A 20,874-nucleotide genomic window follows, 5' to 3' on the forward strand; every position below is an offset into this window, starting at 1 on the left:
CTTATACACAACTGATGTTTCAAAACTAGACTTATTATTAATTTCATACAAATTGGTGTGCCAGAAGAACATGCTAAGATGATTTTTAAAAAATAGTTTTTATCGTATTAATGCTTGTTTTATGGTTAGACAGTAGGGAATCACAAAATGAATACGTAAAGCGTAGATTTTCATCCACTATAAATAGGCTCAAGTTGTCGATGCTGTAAATAATTGAACTGACAAATGGTTATCCGTTTTAAAATATGTTCAACCTTATATTCATTATGTTATTGCATTTGTTTAAATTTTGTAATGGGACATTGTCTGATGAAAAAATGATTAAAAAAATCACTTCACTATCAGACAAATGCAAAGTTTTTGTATGACAATTTTTTTTTTACTTTGACGAGCATAGCAGAGTAACTGCATGCACACTTAAAGTGGGTTCTTAAATTTCCAATGCATCGATAACATTTGTTTGGATCAATAATGTTTTCAAAATAATTATGAAAAACACAAAAGTCTGAAAGTGATGATTTATTTTACAGGTATATGATATTGAAATGTTAGTTCTAAGTGAAAGATGGCAGCATTTACTGGTCCATTCTGCAAGGAGCTAAATATGACAAATAAGGATTTAGAAGATGAAACCAACTTGAATCCTATTCATGAAATTAGGTCTTGCAACATTGTTTCAGTGACAATTATGAATAAACATTGCATTTTTTTGGTTTGTTTTCAAAGTTGTTTTACATACATATGAACAATTTCTGATGTGATATATTTGCATTAAGTTAAATGTCATAAAAGTTGTGAAGTGTTTATATGGTTTTCATTTATAAATGAAAATATTGAAGTCAGATAACATGTTTAATGAGAGCAATGAATTCAGCAGGAAAAATGCAATCAGATTATCAACTTTCTCAACAAAAAAAGAAAGTTATAACATGTTGTATGGAAAGAACATTTTACTGCGGTTCTATGACTGCCATATAATCTGAATACATTTATATAAGACACAATTCTAGAAATTTGTAAATATTTTGGAACTTAAAAGTCATGTAACTTTTTGTTTAGAGATATTTTAAAAAAATTAAATTATTTTGGAATGTTGTTAAACAGATCTATATGAAGAAATAAAGTGTTTGCAGTTATTTCAATACATGTATCAGAAAAATGACTGGGGTTGCTACATTAATACAGTTTAAGGGCCCAGGCCATTGAATTGGGAAAGCTGAATGGTATGAATCCAGTAATAAAATTGCAGGGGTCAGTCCTTAGATTTGGGAAATTTCTGTTGCAAAACAGGTACCTTTGGGAATCATTAACACATAAGCTTCTGATGCATCAAACCTACTATCTTTCATCATTCCTGTAATTTTTCTGCAATTTTTTTCATATGTCCCTTTATATCCAAAATAGAAATTAATGTTGTGAAGCTTTGTATATAGTATAAACCATTACTCTTTAAAGATAATGCAAGTACAGAAAGTTTCAGACATTATGTTTGGACTTGAGCAGCAGTGTTTCAGTTATTTTACAATCACTAATATGGAAATATTTCCTTTGCCTTTGACAGATCCAGGCAGCACCATTTTCTATTTCCAGCCTACGTCCAGGTATGTTGGTGTGTATTGTAACTATTTAAATATATTGTTCAGAAAGTAATGTTTGCACAAGCTTTATTTGGAAATATTTTTTTGTAACATTCATTAGTGACCTATGAGAGAAAATACTTGAAATATGAGTGTGTGTTTAAATATTATTTTAATCTTTATAGCAAAATTCTATTTTTCAACAGGGAAATCTTTTCATACATAATTTTAGTAATTTTATCATTGACCACATACCTACATTTGTGAAACTGTTGAAAAAAATAAGTTCCTGGAATAAACTTTAGACATTTTTTGTCATAAGTTCATGAACAGCTAGTTTTGAAATGTAGGATAACATATTCCTGGAATGGACTTCAGAAGTCTTTGCCATAAGTTCATGAACAGCTAGTTTTGAGACTGTCATGTAGGATAACATATTCCTGTAATGGACTTCAGAAGTCTTTGCCATAAGTTCATGAACAGCAAGTTTTGAAACTGTCATGTAGGATAACATATTCCTGGAATGGACTTCAAAAGTCTTTGCCATAAGTTCATGAACAGACAGTTTTAAACTAATCTTCATCTCATTGTAGTGACCCAGAACCAGCCTGTGATATTCTCTTCTCTGGTTGGAGGGGAAAAACATCAGTGAGATCTTTTGTTGGAAAGAATGAACGATCTCACTATCTGCGTCTTTGTGGTGTGGAACTTTCAGATATTCGTAAGTATTCAGTGACCCTCTCTGTCCACTTACTGGTCTTTTTCTGCATGATAACTTCATTTCTGCAGAATGTACCTCCACCAAACTTTGTGGATAGCTTGCACTTGTGGTAAGGAGAATCTTATAAATTTTGGAATGAAAATGATAAAGGCCGATGTCACTGTGACTGAAAGATGTATATGCAAAATAAAGTTGGTTCTTCTTACAGCCCTGGACCAAACTTTGTGGGTGCCTTCCACTTAATGTAAGGAAGAACCTCTCAGTTTTTGGAGAAAAAAAGTCAAAGGTTACAGTGACTATGACTGAAATAAGACACATAGTTTCTGCAAAATAACTCGGCCTCCACAATCTACAGTTACCAAACCTTGTAGATGATTTTCATTTGGATTAAGAAACAAGCCCATCATTTTCATGGCCAAAATGTCAAAGGTTGAGATCACATTCATCGAGTGATTGAAAATTGTTTCTGTACATTAACCCCTGGAGGTTTTTGTTGTTTTCGTCTGAAATTCGAGTAGGAAGCACATTTTGAGAGCTATTTCTGAATACATCCTAAAACATCAACTTCCAGGTGATCTTCCAATAACATGCCTAGTTGTGTTAGAAACATCATTTTTCATTGGTTATTTGGCTGGCGCATGAGCAGAAGGGTAAAGGTTGGAGTTCTTTTTTATTTTTTATTTTTTATTTTTTTGCTTAACGGACCCATTATTTTCGTATCGAGACCACTCTTTATTCCAAATGCCCCTCTTATCCTACTTTTTGCAAAGGTTCATCTGTCTGTTTGCAGTTCATACCGGACTGCCTTAGATCTGAGACCAAAAAGTCTAAAATCAGATTCTGGCCATGGACGAATTTTGGGTAGAAAAAGATCGGGTCCAAAAAATGAGGTTTTTACCTCTGTATTTTGTAGTGCAACTAGAAATTCCAGGTTATTTGGTATCATTGTAGAGCTACATCTGTCTACCTTTCACTGTAGGCTACTACCTCCTGCCACGTAAACTTGTCGCCAGGGGTTAATGTGTTAACATTAGTTTTATGTCACATGCCTGGACCAGATGTTATGGATCGCTTGCACTTGGGGTAAGGAAGAAACCTATAAATTTCAGAGTCAAAAGGATTAAGATCAGAGTCACTGTGACTGAAAGGCGACATAGTTTAGCCAAAAATGTCAGTTATCAACCATGTACCTTCATCAGAATTTGTGGAAAACTTTTACATTTATTAAGAAAGGAGCATTTGATTTTAGCTCAAAAGGTCAAGGTTACTGAAACTGAAAGAAAAAAAATGTTTTTTTTTACATAATCACTAGTTCTAGACAAGTACTTTTCCCGAGTTTGTGAAGTGCATGCACTTAAGGTGTAGAAGAGGTCTGTTGTTTTGGAGGGTCAAAAGGTCAGATAGCAAGATTATTGTGGCTCAAAGAAAAATGAGATTTTGCAAAATAACTTTTGTTCCTTGACCAGACTTTGTGGATGGCTTGCATTTAGGGTAATAAAAACATCCATCAATTCTGGTGTGTGTGTCTAAAGGTCACCTGTCATGGCCATGGTCATTCAGTCAAGAAAATAATGGTTGCTGCACATTAAGGTTGTGTTCTGGGGAAGGCCCTTTACTCCAGTTGCCTCAGCACAAAATAACCTAATTGTGTTGCTGTGCCATAAAGCACCAACCCAGACCAAACTAATTTGGTCAGTGTTAACCATAACTTACTATTGATTACATAAAGGACTGTTAAACACAGGGTATATGTTGTGCTGACCTTGTGGTCTTACATACATCTGCAAATACGTAGAGATTGGTATCACTTTTGTAGCACTGATCATCATAATTCTCTTCATTGATACCGTAATAAGATTTTCTGTTAATGTTTTGTGTACAGGGTTTTAGCAGAGTCTATTTGCTGAGTTTGCTCTAACACTTAATAAGATGTAGCCTCAGAGTGTTTCATGAAAAGTGATGAAGAAACTGATTGAACTAGGCATAATATTATTGTGATGAGAAATATTTTGGTAATGATGCTCTGTGACCTTTTGACTGGTACTGACTGATAACATCACCATCCATGCACCTCATTGTTAGACTTTGGTATCAGACTTTGCAGAATAACCAATATTGACATTATATAAGGATTACAAGACTGTGATGTACACTTAAAATAAATACTAGATCAACTTTCCTACATGGTTGGCTGTTACCATGTGAGTGATTATAGGTCCATTTGGGACCCATATTTGTAGTCCCATCAAGGTTGTCATCAGAATAATTATGGGTCCATTTGGGGCCTTTATTAAATAGGGCTGTACCGAATAGTGGTTTGAACTGTTCAGCTGAATACGAATAGAGACTCATAACTATTCAACCAAATACGAATAGTAACTGAATGCTCTGAAATAATTTTTTCAGTGGGTCTAATGACATTTTAATTAATTATAAAGTAACTAACAATGAACTCATGAAAGTTCAAAGTAACCATGGCATTACCAAAATATCAAAGTGCTACAGTTAATCGTCATGAGTACCAAAATATCAGAGTGCTACAGTTAATCGTCATGAGTACCAAAATATCAAAGTGCTACAGTTAATTGTCATGAGTACCAAAATATCAAAGTGCTACAGTTAATCGTCATGAGTACCAAAATATCAAAGCGCTACAGTTAATCGTCATGAGTACCAAGATATCAAAGTGCTACACTTAATTGTCATGAGTACCAAAATATCAAAGAGCTACAGTTAATAGTCATGAGTACCAAAATATCAAAGTGCTATAGTTAATCGTCATGAGTACCAAAATATCAAAGTGCTACAGTTAAACGTCTTGATGATGCTTTATACATTAACTAATGAATAGCAAGATTCAAATTTTCAAAAGCAGTCTAACAGTTACTGCTGTATGAAGAATATGTTAGCTTTAAAAATAAAAAATGAGTCTCTTGACAACGTCTGCCAGTAGACAACATCTGTTGTCTGACAAGGTCTTACTGGCAGCACTGAATAGAATTTCAATTACTTGAGATGCTTGTTGGAAGCACTGCTAGATAATGTTTGGGTGCAAGAATGGAGTAAAGGAAACCTGTCAGCATTGGTCTGCCACCATGACACTGGATCACTATCCCTCAGGATACAAAGCTCATTGGGAAATTTGTTCAATTGGTTGTTGATAGGAATTAAGGTACTCTTTTCTGATTACAATGAGTCTGCTGTTCATGAAGATTGACCTAATTGTACTATTCATATTTGGCACATCATATTCAGCTGAATACGAATACCTCATTTAATTAACTATTTGGGGCCAAAGTGAATATAAAGCAAATATTTGGTACAGGCATGTTAAATAGTCCCACCAAGGTTGCCATACAAGTGACTATAGGTCCATTTTGACCCTCTTTATAGTCCCAGTCCATTCAAGGTTACCATAAATGTTATATGTTCATTTGGGATCCTATTTATGGTCCCAGTCCCATCAAGGTAGCCATAAGAGTTATTATAGGTCCATTTGGAACCCTTATTAATATTCCAATCAAATTTGCCATGTGTGTGATTATAGGTCCTTTTGAGATCGTTATTAATAGTCCCATCAAGGTTCATATTGCAGAATATGTTTCTTATATTATTTATACCACTTCAGTAGCCTAGTGGTTAGAGCGTCCACCTCAGATACAGGAGGTCGTGGGTTTGATCCCTGGCTAAGTCATACCAAAGACTTATAAAAATGGTACTAACAGCTGCCTCGCTGGGCGTTCAGCATTAAGAGGTTAGTGTTAGGACTGGTTGGCCTGGTGTCAAGATAATGTGACTGGTGCTAGACATCACTGTAAACTGCTGCATTGCAGACATCGTAGCGATATGACTGAAAAATTGTTAAAGCTACATTAAAAATCCAAATCACATCACACATATTATTTATTTTATGTTTTATTTAAAGCTGCTTTTATTTTTCTCAAAAAAGAATAGTTTCAGTTTGACAAAAATAGAAATTTTGTTGAATGCCAGATAATGTTTTTGGAAATTTAGAAACTAAAAGTATCAATTCTTCATTGTACTTCTTAAATGTATCAGTGTTTTATATTTTATGATTATTGCAAATATTGACATCTGAAACATACAAGTTTAATATCATTTTACAAAATGTGCCATTAATTTGATGTATATTGTCCTAGCTAAAAGAGTCATAAATTTTGGATTGGCATCCATTTGTGAAGAAGATTGATATCTTGGACAGTTGAAGACACTTTGATGGCTGTTTAAAATTCTTAAAGCTTTTTGTATTGTGATAATTTCAGAGAAAAAAGTGGCAGATATGAAGGCAGCAAGGCAAGCGGAAGGCATCAAGGAAAACTCTGATGTCCTAGATTTGGATCAGGAATTGAAAGATAACATAGAATCAGGCAATGTAGATGACATTGTTGATGAAAATGATGATGTAGAGTTGAAAGATGATGTGGGTGAAAATATTGATGATGAAGAGAAGGAAATGGTGAAAATCTGATTTTCTTCATTTCTGTTCATTCTGTACAAGGTAGAGATAAGAACATGGAGCATGCAAATCGTACAGGCCAATTGAAACAAGACATTGTGGAAGGGAAGTGCTGTGTTCATTCAATTTTATATGAAACACTGTGTTCATTCAATTTTATCTGAAGGACTGTGATCATTCAGTTTTATCATCTTCATACAGTTTGATTGAAAGCTTACATGTGAATACTCTCCCAAATAAATGATTCAAATATCTGTGTTGTCACCTTTTTGACCTCCATTGAGTTTTGAAATTCAGACTAACTACTGGTCTCGAATATTTATTACTATATATCAGTCACTTGTTGCCATCTGTTGGTAGAATAAGCCAAATTATGCCTTCCCAGGTATCAAAAGAGAAGACCCATGGAAGCAACCTTCTTTCCTTTGGATGCGTCCCATGATCATATGCCAGCTACAAAGGTCTTGGACACTTTCAAACAGTGTGGTGTATATCAAGAATTTTGATTTAATCATTTTTGCCTTTACTTTCTTTCCTTTTGGGGATAAAATAAACTGTAGTCGGCAGTCTGGCCAGAAGTGTGCTGATGTGCACTTAAGCCCTGTACATACTTATGTGCATGTGCACACACACACACACACCCTCCCTACCTACATACACACACACACACACACTCCCAGTATGGAGGCTATTGGTTTAGTGCTTTCTGTCTCTCCATCCTTTCACACCTGTAAGCATCATATCTACCAAAATATAGAGCCAAATGAGCCTAGACTAGATATTTAGATACCTTAAGGTGGTCACAAGACCTGTGTTTGTGAGCTTACTTTTAAGGTTATAGGATAATACTTTGGGGTAAAGTGTTGGTTGGTAAAAGGGGTGAGACACCTTTTTGCTTTGAAAAACAAATCTCTTCTGATTTAAATTTTATTTTAGGTTAATAGTACAGCAGTTCTAATTTATGTAACATCCTTGGCAGCTCATATCGTGGAAGAAGTGGCTTTGATCATGGCTGGGTAAGCATTTACCCATGTATGTCTAGAGTAGAAAGTTTTCACCTCCAGGGATCAACACCTGCCAAAATGATTCACTAGCCCACAGGATTAGTGTAAGTTCATCAACTACCAGATGTAGGTTCAAAAACTGTTAGATATAGGGAGATTATAGTAGTTCCAGAAAAGACAGTACCTTGAAATTTGTGGTACATTCTGGCCATTTTTTTTCTTTGTGGCACAAGAATCTGACGTTCAGTTCATAAAATGGGTCAAGAATTTAAAGCAATACTGTTAAATGCCAAGGAGGTTAGGGCAACTAACAACATTTATTTAATAAAGTTTAATTGCAGACTCATATTAAAGATACAGCTCCTTTAATCACAGTCACAACACAAGATGTGTCTTTTGAGTACTGACATTTGTACTACTCACTGGACAATCTAGTCTAGGCTATTAAGACTCTGACCATAACATATATGCACAAAAGTCAAGTTGCTGTGATGGCTAAGAACATAGTTGGTTATATCGTATTATGTTGTGATTCAGCATTTCGTTATGAATTTAATGATTTCATCATATACATTATATAATCATAATATATTAAGAGTATTTCAGCTACCTCACAAATCCATTCCTCAAAAGCAAGAAAATCCAGTGGTGCTAAAAGGTCATCTTGCTTTAAATATATCTTGGACAAGAGTAGTCTCCCCTTTAATAATGGACTTTGTGCCAAAAACACTACTCATCTGTTGCCACTTTAGCTCATGCTGGAGTTCATGCTTTTTATGTTTACCCCGTAAATTCCACTTTTTACCCTTATCCACTGTTGGAGTGAATTTTTTGAGTAATTTAACTTTAGCAAAGTATATTCCACAAGTTTTTTGTTTTCCTTTCTTTCACTTCACTTTCATTCTGATGAATATATATCACCCTGTTTGATCTTCATCATGTAGTGATTAAACCTGTGTCATCTTAGTTGTTTGCAAGATTGTCGTTAATACTTAATACCCAATTTTTAGTACTGAACCTTTGTTTTTGTTACATTTAACTCATTTTTCATACTTCAGTAACTGGGCAGTTTTATTTGTTTACTCAAAATATTACATTGATGTTAACATCTCCACGGTAGCTTACACAACACTTGACTGAATTTCACCTGTATATGCCTTTGTTTTTGCCCTCTATAATTGTAGGTGATATGATTAGGTGTTGTGATTTCAAGCTTTTCAGGCTGGCTGATGATTTTCAGCCAGCTTGCAATTTATTGTACTGGGTGCAATTGGGGACATGTATATAACATTTATACACGGTGGGCTTGGGATATATAGGCAACTATACAACTTTTCATGAGAGGGTGAAGAAATATCTATTAGAGTCTTGATGACTTTAGTCGACAACGTTCCCTTTGCCAAGGCTGGAAAGGAAGAAGTTCTTCAATCAAGACAAGTAATGCATAGATCCGTAATGAGTAGATAAGACCTACCCCCTTAGAGACTGTTAAGCCCAAGCTTCCCTTTAAAATGGCTGAATCATCACAGAATAAAGGCACCATGTCAGATTCTCTCTCGTGTATTCCCGATAACATTTCACTTAAATACCTTCCTGATCAAGAGAAACTTTCCAGTAAAGTGTTGCAGAAGGGTTTGAACTACTTTAAGCAAGGATATATACACGAGATCAAAGTTTTGGAGTTTGAAAATAAGATTTGAATAGAAGCGAGATGCTGGCCATCTATGAAGAAGAACAAGCCTCTGCACCATCTGCACATCAAAATTATGGAGGAAAAGTGTGAAGATGCATACTGTTTATGTAAAGCAGGGTAAGATTTAATGTTTTGTTGTTGTTGTTGTTGTTGTGGGGTTTAACACCATTTTTCAGCACACTATAGACTATACATGGCGGCCAGTATTAATGGTGGAGGAAGAACCCGGGAAAACCCCGGAAAGAACCACCGACCCTTGAGAAGCTACTGGCAAGCTTTCTCACATACCCACATTGGCTGAATCTTAGACTCGAACAATGTCCGTGGGCATTTCTCCCATGTAGCAGGGCTAATTATGTCCCTACAGGGTTTCCACCTACACAACTTCACCACTGTTCCTGACCAGTTGAGCAGCACAAGCATACCTCAGCAATGGCATGTGCCACGGGGATCGAAAATAAAACCAGTCCACTTAACCTTGTTGTGGTTGCTATACTGACAGAGTAGGAAAAGGAAACCAGTAGTTTGCCAGACAGATATAAACAAAAAGTATGAATTTAAAATAGAAATTTGCCAACAGAAATACTTGTTTAAAATCTTATTGTGGATGTAGCATAGAGTTAACTATTACTCCCAGATTAAAATAAACATAACAAACAATAAAGCTTTAATACTTTGTTTTTATTCATCATGCTGATGCAACATACTTGAATTGATACGTATTAGAAAAATATTCATGTAAATGTAAATACAATGTCATCAAACAGAACAAGTAATAAGGTGTGCATTGAGAATATGTGCAAAAATTATAGATGCCTAAAATAGACACTGATATGAAGTAAACACAGAAACATCATTGTTTAACACAATTATCTCATTACATTTCTTTTACATTTAGAGTAACGAAAGTGGATGAAAAGAATATGTCTCATCTCTCTAGTCTGAAGGGAACACCACTAGAGTGCAGAATTGCACCAAACATTCCTAAACTATCAACACCTTTAGGAGATGTGCAGATCGGGTCAATATTATTGTATCAGGTACTATCCAATCATAGTATATTCAGTGTTCATCCTTAACAAATACATCTTGAAAAAGTGTTAGTAGACACCATACTGTCCATATTTTGTTGGCCGTTTGAAACAAAGATGTTGGAATACAGTGTGATAAAAGTTTGTACACTTTAACTTTACTTATGAGACATTCTATATGTACCCTATGTTTGGCAATTTTGTTAGTCAAAAGTGTCTCAGAAGCTGTAATTTGCCTACGTCCTGATGCAAATGGTGGAATGTTTATTTTCAAACCAGGTTCATTTTTTTTTCTTTTACAATGTTAAAACCTTTGTCTATCATTACAGCATCTCCTTCTTTATTATAGTCAATTGATTTTAGTGTTTTAAGCATATCATAAAAACCAGATTGTTCTGTGATAGATTTATCTGAAATTGATCCTGTAAATAATTCTGAGCCAACCATTATACAACCATTAGGATCACAACCTATCAACCCCTTTAGAGTTGTTGCAGATTTATAATCACTATATAACTGGCTCTGTAGGCAAAGTGCACTTGGAATTTGAGTTTTAACTTCAGTTCCATCTATAATAATAATGGAAGTGGGAAAATATTCAGATGGCATGTTTTTTATTATAGTATCTCTATGTGGCCAAATTGAAAGCTGGCCAAGTTTTAAATACAAAAGATTGAGCCATGTGTTAAACACAATACTAACTGACTGTGCTGAGAGTCCAAACCATGTGGCTAAATCTTTTAAACCAAAACCATGCCAAAGCCTACATATTGTTAAAAACAGTCCATCTTCCTGGCTAAAGCTTTTTGTATCCCTTCATCCTGGTCCATATTTGACTGGACACTCTGTAGGGGCTAGAAAGGCCAATAAAGCTAAAAATCTTATGTATGTGATTCCTGTATAGTATTTAAACAAATTTTTCAATGTGTTTTCTTTATACTTCACAATTGCTACACTTGTACGTTTGTTTCTTAGCAATTATTTTCTTCAGATGTTGAATTTCTTTATCTTTTGATGACACTTTAAGTTGAAGGTCTTCTGTCTCTCTCTCACTATTTGACAATTTGAGCCTTAGATCCTGATTCTCAGCTGCAACTGCTAACATATCCATTGCTGATATCCCTGAAAAAATAAGAAAAATATTTCTTTTCTTCATTTCAGACAAAGTACCTGAGAGAAACTATAGAAATAATTCAGGACTGTGGTAATACATCTGGGACAAGGGCTTCTCCAGTGTGTTTACCAAATGAGTTCACACCTCTCAATGGGAACACAAAGTGCATAAATCCATTTGACACTGAGTTACAGACAAGAAATTAGGCCTTATCGGATCACTGGTTTTGTGAGAGAAAAAACAATTACAGTATCTAATTTTGGAAAAGTAATATCAAGGAAATCTAAACCCAGTGAAAAGTTTATTAACAGTTTATTTTCAAAAAATGATGTGAAACCCAAAGCTCTTGAATATGGTAAAAGACACAAGAAAACTACTAAAGAAAAGTATCTTGAACTGTATCCTTCTAGGTATTTCTATGAATGTGGCTTTGTGGACAATAATTAGTTTTCATTTTTGGGTGCCTCGCCCGATGGGAAATTATGTGAAATGGTAGTAGGTGGCATTGTGGAAATTGAATGCCCCTTCTCTGCTAGAAAAATAACCATCGAAAAAGCATGCAATGATATACCAGATTTCTATTTACAGAAGGATGAGCATGTATCATTAAAGAAAACATATAGTTATTATGCACAGATTCAAGGCCAATTTATGGTTACGGGTTGTGAATTAACAGGAGGATATGTATGTGGAAAGAATTAAATCAGACATTCCATTTATGACTTCAATGTTACAAAAATTAGCAGAATTTTACAATTATGGTAATTCCATATAAGCAATCTTCAGAATAAGTGTTTAAAATACTTACATGGCAGGTGTTCAGTCTGTGTAGACACCCCTGACTGACAATTTTTATATGGACTGTTCAATTGTGAAGTATAAGCAATATAATTGAAACATTTTTCAAACAGTATCAGTTCATTAACTTGCTAGCATTGCATATTTACTTTAAGATTAGTGTCTGAATTTATACTGAAATTAAACTTCTTAAATTTCAGATGTAAAAGATTAATAAAGCTAGACATTATGTGAGTTACTTGGCCCTTACGTATTTGTGTTTTCTTCCAAATGCAGGCATTTGCATTTATGTTGACTGGTTTCATTTTGTTGTGTAGAAGCTCTCTTCACTGGAAGTTTTCTTGCTGACATAGTATGTGAACCAACAGCTTGAACCGTGTCTAGGTAGTTCTCATTTGGTCCATTTCCTCCAACAAAGTGCTGAAAAATATGTATATTTACAAAACAATGCATTATATGAGAATCAAAAATAGCAAAGTAAATCTGACATTTTATATTAATATCAGCAAAGAAACATTTTATATCTATATTTTAATTTAGATGTATGGACAATGTAGTCTGAAATAAAGAATTCTTATTCATGTCCTAGTCATAACAAATATATGGTCCATTATATATGCACTGAGAGAATAACCCAACGTATTAACCTGTTGTTAATTCCTTCAATACAAGATACAAATATCAAGAGGGCTGCTATGGGATAAATGTATACTTGTAATTAAAGCACTAATATTACAGGGTGACCTGGATGCCCAAGTGGTCAAAGGCTCTCACCTTTACTGGTCACTGCCATCTCAACTACGTCCGCATAGGTTCCGATCTCTGGCTCGGCCAATGTGGGTATGTGAAAAAGCTTTTTAGTAGCTTCCTGTGAGTCTGTGGTTCTTCCCGGGCTTTTCATCTGCCAGATAAACCTGGCCACCATGTATAGCTTACAATGTACTGAAACAATGTAGTTAACCCATGATAACAACAATTATATAAACCAGCCTTACGAAATGTGTATTAGATATTTTTCTATTTAACAGTACTTTCTAAAATACTACATATGCTTATTTACCATAATGAAATCTAAATTGAATTACCTTTGAGCGAACGGCCTTGTGTTGGTTTGTTCTGGTGATATTATGCCATTTGTACAGTCAACCACATGCTTTGAACCATCATTTCACCTTTTCCAAATCATGTTTTGGAGTCAGAAAATATATAAAACAGCCTCCGTCCAACCTTTCTGGATATCTCTCATCTGCACTGCATGTTCCCCATGCACATCGAAGCACCATTTTGTCAATATATCGCAAAAATCACGAAAGTCGGTAATGCAGCTGTATTCTCACCTCATGTTTTTTTGTGGGTAAAACATGGTGGATGTTACCGTAGCACCGGACACTCTTATCCAATTGCTCAGTATTTGTGGATTTGATTGACAGGTCATATCTGTGCATCATTCTGTGCAGTCATCATGAACCTATGTACCTGTCCCACAGCTCCAACGCAATCAGCACCAAAACCAGACCTGTATCTCACAGCACAACCCTTTGGACCATTTTTGATGTGGTATTGAGGCCCATCTGACTTGACATGTTCCAGATATTAGCTGAAGTGACATTTCCTATTATCAGACATCGTCTCTGGACATCATGTAGTCCTCGACTGCCCAGATATGGTTGCCAACTACAGAGGCAGTACGGGCTATAGTGATCTTGCCCAATTTAGTCAGTTCCATTCTATTTTGAACTCTTATTAGACGTGGAACAGCTCAGTACCAGTGCAGTTTTACCAATCACATTCAAATTCTGGGACCAGGTACAGTGATCATTGCTTAAGGTATATTCAGTCATGACTTCTAAACATGAATGGTGCCTGGGCAACCAGTAACAGTGACACCAATCCAGTGATGCCCAAGACATAATAGCTGCCCCAGCCATCATGTCCTTGCCCAAAGAACAGCAATGGACAGGTCTCTTACTGGTCCTGGCTTCACCACAAACCAGTACTAGCTATGGCACAACTCCTGTTCATTATGCTTAGTACCGACTCAGGATGATGGAAGATGTTTGAGTGAATATCTTTCTTGGGCTGTTTCACCAAGAAACTTTGCATCCATCATGGAAAATATCCGATGAGATGTAGTACCTGTCCTATTAAAGGATAGTGGGCATGCACTGGACAGCTTCATAATCCCAGTTCCATCACAACCCTGTATGACTACAGCAACAGCCCATTTCCAGACACCCATACAAGTCTCGGATTGTAGGTGATGCACACAGTGAACAACTGATGATATCTGTAGGTCAACTATGAATGACTCCCAGGCTTTTTTCTCTGGCACACACAACTTTTGTCACCTGCTAACTAACTGCACCCGTCACAGGAAACTCCTATTGCCTCTTTGTTACTTTACAAAGATCAATCTTTCTGTTTTTTTATCCAGTGATGTCCAGAGAATACTTAGCCTTCTGCACATTTTGATAGTGAGGTTTTCCACCTTTTCCTCTACAGATCTGGCTACTTGCTAAGGCACCTATAATCATACAACATCACACATCCACTGACTGCTTAGTCAAGAAATTCCAGCTGTCATTCAAACAATTGCCATGTTGGTCGAGTTGTGTGCATGCGTTATTGTGCTGAAAGTCTCTTTCGGACACAAGTGTCTACATGCCTTATTTTTCACCAGCAATTTCTTGTAATTTTTAAACCAGCGTGCACCTTGCTTCTCTCATAGATTTTTCGAGCCCCTCATTGTGCTGCTGGGACAGCCCTACCACAGTGCATATGGACCAGAAACCCTTCCTCAACACACAATAGCTGCTTGAAAATGTATTTGCAATAGGATCCAGGTAAGTCTTAGCTCCCAGGGCAATTTTTCAACAATCTGAATACAGCCGAACTGTTTGGTCAAGAACTCTTTTGCTAGTCATGTTCAGGAGTTAGTCTCTTGTACGACATTGTGCTAACTGCAACTCACTACTCATTTCTAAGCTGTAGATTCATTCCTTAATGTTCACATTGCTGGTTCACAGTATGATACCAAAGAAAGGAACTTCACACTGGCATGGCAACTCTGAGCCCTTCCTTTCATTTTCTCAACAAGAATCAAGTTCCGACTGACCCACAACAACAAAACATGGGGAAAAACAATGACTAATTGTACTTCAGCTTCTCTCCCCATCAACCCTAGTGGGAATAATTTTATGTTTTCACTACCCTTTTCTCACTTTCCAGTGAGTTGTATTATTCAGCACTTTTGAAGGAATGGAAGAGACACTTCCTCTCTGTCCTTTGGGTGTTTTAAGTTGTTTCAGAGGGCCTTCAGAGCAATTTAATGCTCCTTTATCATGGGCTTCCTTCAATGCAGATATCTCAAAAGGGCAGTAGTGATTATTCACATTGTAAACTCATTTACTGCCGATCATTTCCTGCTCTTAAAGGCAATGGTAAGCTTCATTGGCATAAAGGTCGAACTCTCATCCATTTTATTCAGACACCACATTCAGAATGGCAATACAGTGATGGGTTCTCAGCACTGTTAAGGAAACTAGTCATAGATACTCTAGACTTCCGAGACGCATACCTTCGCATTCCCATTCACGGATCCTACTGGAATTTATAAGACTTGCGTACAGGTCCGCCCTCTACCTTCCTGAAATTTGTGGACAATGTGGTGTTGTACTTAGTAATGTTTTCCAGGTTGTTAAGTCCAACTGCCTCGTCGTCATTTTACAAAAATATCAGTTGTATCACAGCTCCATTTGGATTAGATGCCTTGTTAACAATGTATAGTCCAACTTTATCCCATCCCAGTATTTCATTAATTTAGGAAGGAAGTTTTCAATCCGCATGAACCATGTCGACCTCGGAAATGCATCTTGAATCATTTCGTGGTTCCTACTTTTGCTACAAGAATCGCATATCATCCCTTGAATTTTTCTACATCTTGGATATCCTAAATGCGACAACAGGTCCCTTCATCTTGAAGCCGTTTGTTCAGAATAATATGCACATGCTCCCCGAATCGTAGTGGCTGTCGAACTTGTCTCTTTGCCCTCTAGACCTTTGGCCAAGTTTTGGACTTCATGACGCCCCATGTCAGAGAGGGGACTACCTACTTAGCTTGCGACTGGTATCCCGCTGCTGGAGCAAGAGCCGGAAACTTCAGTCTCTGCACACACGCCTGTTGACCCACCTCTGTCCTTTTTAATGAAAGTGAACGGGATATGACACCTTGGATTCATTCCACATATCAGTCTACTGGAGATGAAAACTATCGCGAATGTCTTTCATTCGTGGCGGGAATGTCGTCTGGAAAGAGTGGTCACATTCTATAAGACGTTTCAACTGTCATGATCTACATCAGGTGGCAAAACGTGAACGATGGTTTCAGACCTCTGTTTTCTGACATGTTGTCACTGACCACAAATCCACCTTCAAGTATACCACATCACAGCCAGACATAAAATCCATACATGACTTGCAGAGTCAGTCATTTCATGTTAAACGATCCATTCACCCATCGGTCGTCAGCAAACTCTGCGCCCGCTGGAGTCGACCTCTGCTTGACTTGTTTGTGACAAGCTGGAAATGCCAAGCTCAAGACCCATGCCGGAGTTTCCACTAATTCTCTTTGGTCTCCTCATATGAGAAAAAAGGTAATGCTTCATCGAATCGACCTTTTGAATTGAACGGCTTTGATTTGCAGGAAGATCCTGTCCTCTCCTCCAGAACAATTTCAAATGCAGTGGGCTTTTTCCTCCCGAATCAGGAGAGGCTGAATCTACATGCATTGCACACTTCAGGTATAATCCATAGAAAGATGCCTTCACAGAATGATATACATTCGTCCAGTAATGTATGTTTTTATTGCTATTATTATAAGCATGCAAGTCCTCTGTTCCTGTAATATGTTTATATCCTAATAATGATCTTATATGTCGTATCATCCTTGTGATATGTTACTCTCGTATTTTGCTTTTCTTAGGAGGAAATAAAGTCGACTAATTAATAAATCCCCGAGCAAGTGATGAACAAGACTGTACTGTCAAGAAGGTCGCCATTTCAGAAATATATCAAGGCTAGTGGATACTTTATTGCAGCGGTGAGAGCAAAGCCCATTAAAAGCCTCAGTACCACAAATAGCCAACTAACTCGTCTCCTGATTGGACGAGAGGAAGTTTACTACTTTCATCACAATGACTATTGTGTCACGATCTAATACACTCTTTGGCATGACGAAAGGTGGAACATGTTCCAAATAAGGACTTCTTGACGTCTAGCCGCCAGTCTAAAACTTTGGCCTTCGGTCCAGTTGCATCCGACTATGGGTTCTGATGTTGCCGAACAATGCCCTATTTGAACTCCTGTCTGAACTTAGTGACTCGCCTCTTGTGCAAGACTCCTTTCTAGTCGCCCTGAGCAGCAGAGGGGGCGAACAGACCGACTTTTGGAAGCGTCCAAAAACCGAAATAAGCCTTCCTAAAAAAAAGGAATTAATAACTTTAAAAATCAAAATAACTAACTACAGAGGCTCTCTCAGAGTTTTCATCTGGGTTAGTCCACGTTATTTCTCCAGCTAAAAACTTGTCGATGGCGAGTACATTACAAAAAAAAAAGAACCAACTTGAGGTCCCGCCCCCTCTGCTGCTATAATTAAATCATTATGTTATAATAAAATAGTACATCCGGAATCTTATACTGCAAGGATAGCTCGAGAACGATTAGAAACAATCAAAAAATTTCTTTCTGTTAGAGATTCATTCAGAAACATACTACAAGCGCAACAGGAAGCACAAGTTGAGTAAGAAAAAGACACTAAAAAGTTATTTAAACCCGTCACTACAGCTACTGAGAATGTTACAACTGTCATCAAAGAAGATCTTCTTCCGGTATCAAAACAAACAGCAGAACAAACTGAAAAAATAGCAAGAAGAACTAAACAAACAAAAAAGATTTTACGAGATCTTCCAGTTGATATAGCTGAGGCTCAACCTCCACCTGTCGATGAAGAAATACTTGAGGGTATTGGACAACTTCGTACTGAGGTCGCCGATGTGGAAAAAAAAAAAAACTTGCACCTAAACCCAAACCAGTAAAAGAAAATATTGAACTGATTGCAAGATTTAAGGAAGGGGTTGTCGAAGATATTAGAAATACTAAAAGTGAAGAACTACCTGAAAAAATATTAATTAGTATATTTAATAAATCTAGTATTTTAAAACCCGGTCATGAAAAAGTAAGTGATTATTAAATGGATATATCGCGTATATAGAAATAAAAAACAAGCTGGAGATGATGATTTAGAATACAGAAATCTTGATGAAAAAATAAAAAGAATGTATAGAGAGATACTGAAACAAATAGAACAACAGCAGGAACCGTCTTATCAATCTTCTCTACCGCAGCGACATATAGAACAACAACAATCTTTTTCACCGCAGCAAAAGTTGATGTCGGAACTTAAAAGGTCTGAAGAGCTACTTAAAAAAAAACAAAAGAAGAAAGATCACCCTTAAGACCATTTAAGAAAACAACAGAAGAAGGAGCAACCGGAAGTGGTTTGGGAAATAATTTTGTTTGTCCTGATAATATCCTCAATGACGTGTCACGGTTAGAAGTTCTCATAGGGGGAAAACGTGCCGGAAATAATTCACTAGAAATAATTAATGAAGCAGCGATTATTTCTCGGCGGCATCATGGATATCGGCGTTTACTGGGAACTTATTGATGAGCTCGTTGATGATTAGTCACCGCGATTAGATAAATGGTAAATAAAATAAGATGATCGTACACAATAATCATCGTAAATCCGTACAGGTCAGAGCGGTAAACTCACGATTACCAATCTATAGAGCAACTTACGGAGATGGACTTGGTGATGTTATTCAGGGATTATTTACAAGGTTAGCCCCAAAAGCAGCGCCTATTGCAAAACAATTATCGATGAAAGCTTTTGATTTTATTCGTGAAAAAACTCCTGGTGCAATTGTCAATGTTGCTGGTAAGGTGTTCTCGGCGATCAAAGGTAGACTAGCACGATTAATAAGACGAAAACGACAACCAGTAAAATTACCAAGTACTGAAATTATGCCCGCAGATGTCAGCAAAATAATAAATCAAGCTGCAAATCAAAAACTAGCAGCGTTAGCAGATCAGGGACTCGGTGAATCGGGAAATAATATCTCAAGTTTAATATCCGGAAGTGGAACTTCCCGAAGTGGAATTTCCCGAACGCGGTAATCAACGTGTTAGACGAAAATAATTACAATAAAATGTTCAAGCGCATGTCCAACACAGCATTTGACATGGAAGCACCTGTCCTTAAAGATGAATCGGTACGTGATTATCAGTTTTATTCTTATGATGCACGAATACCAGATCAACGTGGAAGAATTGAACTACAAGTTCATGACACAAGTAGATATTTTCTACCCGCGGAGGCTTTTATTGAGGTAGAAGGTACAATTATAAGAACAAATGATGCTAATTACGCAGATGCAGTAAACGTTGGTTTTGTCAACATCGGGATCATGGCATTATTTGATAGCGCCACATATATGATCGATGGAAAAAATATTGAATCAATTCAGAAAGATGTCGATGTTGCTACAACAATAATGGGGTTGGCAAGATATTCTGATGATTATACAAGATCAGCAGGTCCCACAATGATGTTTGTGAAAGATAATTCTGGTCACCCTGAAAGCGATCCGTATAATATAAGACGACCAAGAAATTTTGCCGGAAACGCTGATGCTGATGTGACGCCAGTAGTTCATGGTGCTAACCCAGATTTCAACTTGGGATTTGCAACGCGTAAAAATATGTTGCAGGAGCCAATAGAAGTTTTTCATGTACAATTCCATTATCGCATATTTTTGGATTTTGTAGGAGTGCTAAAAAGGTTATTTTTTGGAGCTAGACACACGGTTGTTTTTGTAAGAAAGGGTATGATAGCGATGCTCTGTGGAGACCTATTGGTGATGCTGGTAAAGTAGTATTATCGAAACTCACTGTGGATGCCGGTAATGACTCCAACGATCGCAGAAGAACAAAAATTTATTTCTTTCATGGACACAGGTGGTAAATCCTTGTTGTCATGGTTAACAACAAGCACAGATAGTATACAAACTGACGTTAACGGTCAGTTTGCATGGCATATAGCATCACAACAAGGTGTTTCTGCACTACGGCATATTTTTATTGCGTTTCAGAACCATGATCGTTTAAACTCACAAACTCACTCTCATATGATATTTGATAAGCTAGGTATCACATATATTTCTTTACTGATAAACGGACAACAAGAACCAACAGAGAATATACAACTAAATTATGAACAGAATCGTATAGGACGTGCATATCATCGTTTAATGTCATTCATGGGACGTGATCAAAATGTAGATACTGGGTTGCAAATATCACAATATGATTTCAGAATTTTGTATCCGATTTATTATTTT

General features: G+C 36.6%; 2 protein-coding genes and 1 pseudogene across 3 annotated transcripts in view; 2 read left to right on the forward strand and 1 right to left on the reverse strand.

Moving 5' to 3' along the window:
* LOC149782872 (RNA cytosine-C(5)-methyltransferase NSUN2-like) overlaps positions 1-7,029 on the forward strand; it is a 64,079-nt gene extending 57,050 nt beyond the window's left edge. For both annotated transcript variants that reach the window (XM_089934407.1, XM_089934408.1), the window contains exons 20-22: positions 1,562-1,601; positions 2,171-2,298; positions 6,582-7,029. In XM_089934407.1, coding sequence (XP_089790533.1) covers positions 1,562-1,601; positions 2,171-2,298; positions 6,582-6,787 — 374 coding nt within the window. In that variant the 3' untranslated portion in view covers positions 6,788-7,029. The remainder of the gene's footprint in view (positions 1-1,561; positions 1,602-2,170; positions 2,299-6,581) is intronic.
* Positions 7,030-9,000: 1,971 nt separating this feature from the next.
* LOC149782873 (uncharacterized) lies at positions 9,001-12,996 on the forward strand. The gene is made up of 3 exons (XM_089934940.1): positions 9,001-9,589; positions 10,371-10,512; positions 11,665-12,996. The coding sequence occupies exons 1-3, from the start codon at positions 9,504-9,506 to the stop codon at positions 11,821-11,823; spliced, it is 387 nt and encodes a 128-aa protein (XP_089791066.1). The 5' UTR covers positions 9,001-9,503; the 3' UTR covers positions 11,824-12,996.
* Positions 10,535-11,614, reverse strand: LOC149782874 (uncharacterized; annotated as a pseudogene).
* Positions 12,997-20,874: the final 7,878 nt, after the last annotated feature.

This window comes from Sinohyriopsis cumingii, chromosome 15, assembly GCF_028554795.1.
Source record: "Sinohyriopsis cumingii isolate HCF-2022 chromosome 15, ASM2855479v2, whole genome shotgun sequence".
Taxonomy (NCBI): Eukaryota; Metazoa; Mollusca; class Bivalvia; order Unionida; family Unionidae; genus Sinohyriopsis; species Sinohyriopsis cumingii.

What these genes read in the sequence shown, in the direction of transcription:
- LOC149782873 (XM_089934940.1), top strand. Translation starts at nt 9,504, where the DNA reads ATGAAGAAGAACAAGCCTCTGCACCATCTGCACATCAAAATTATGGAG. An exon ending in TACTGTTTATGTAAAGCAGG is followed by an intron (nt 9,590 to 10,370) that starts GTAAGATTTAAT and finishes TTTTACATTTAG; the next exon opens with AGTAACGAAAGTGGATGAAA. An exon ending in GGTCAATATTATTGTATCAG is followed by an intron (nt 10,513 to 11,664) that starts GTACTATCCAAT and finishes TCTTCATTTCAG; the next exon opens with ACAAAGTACCTGAGAGAAAC.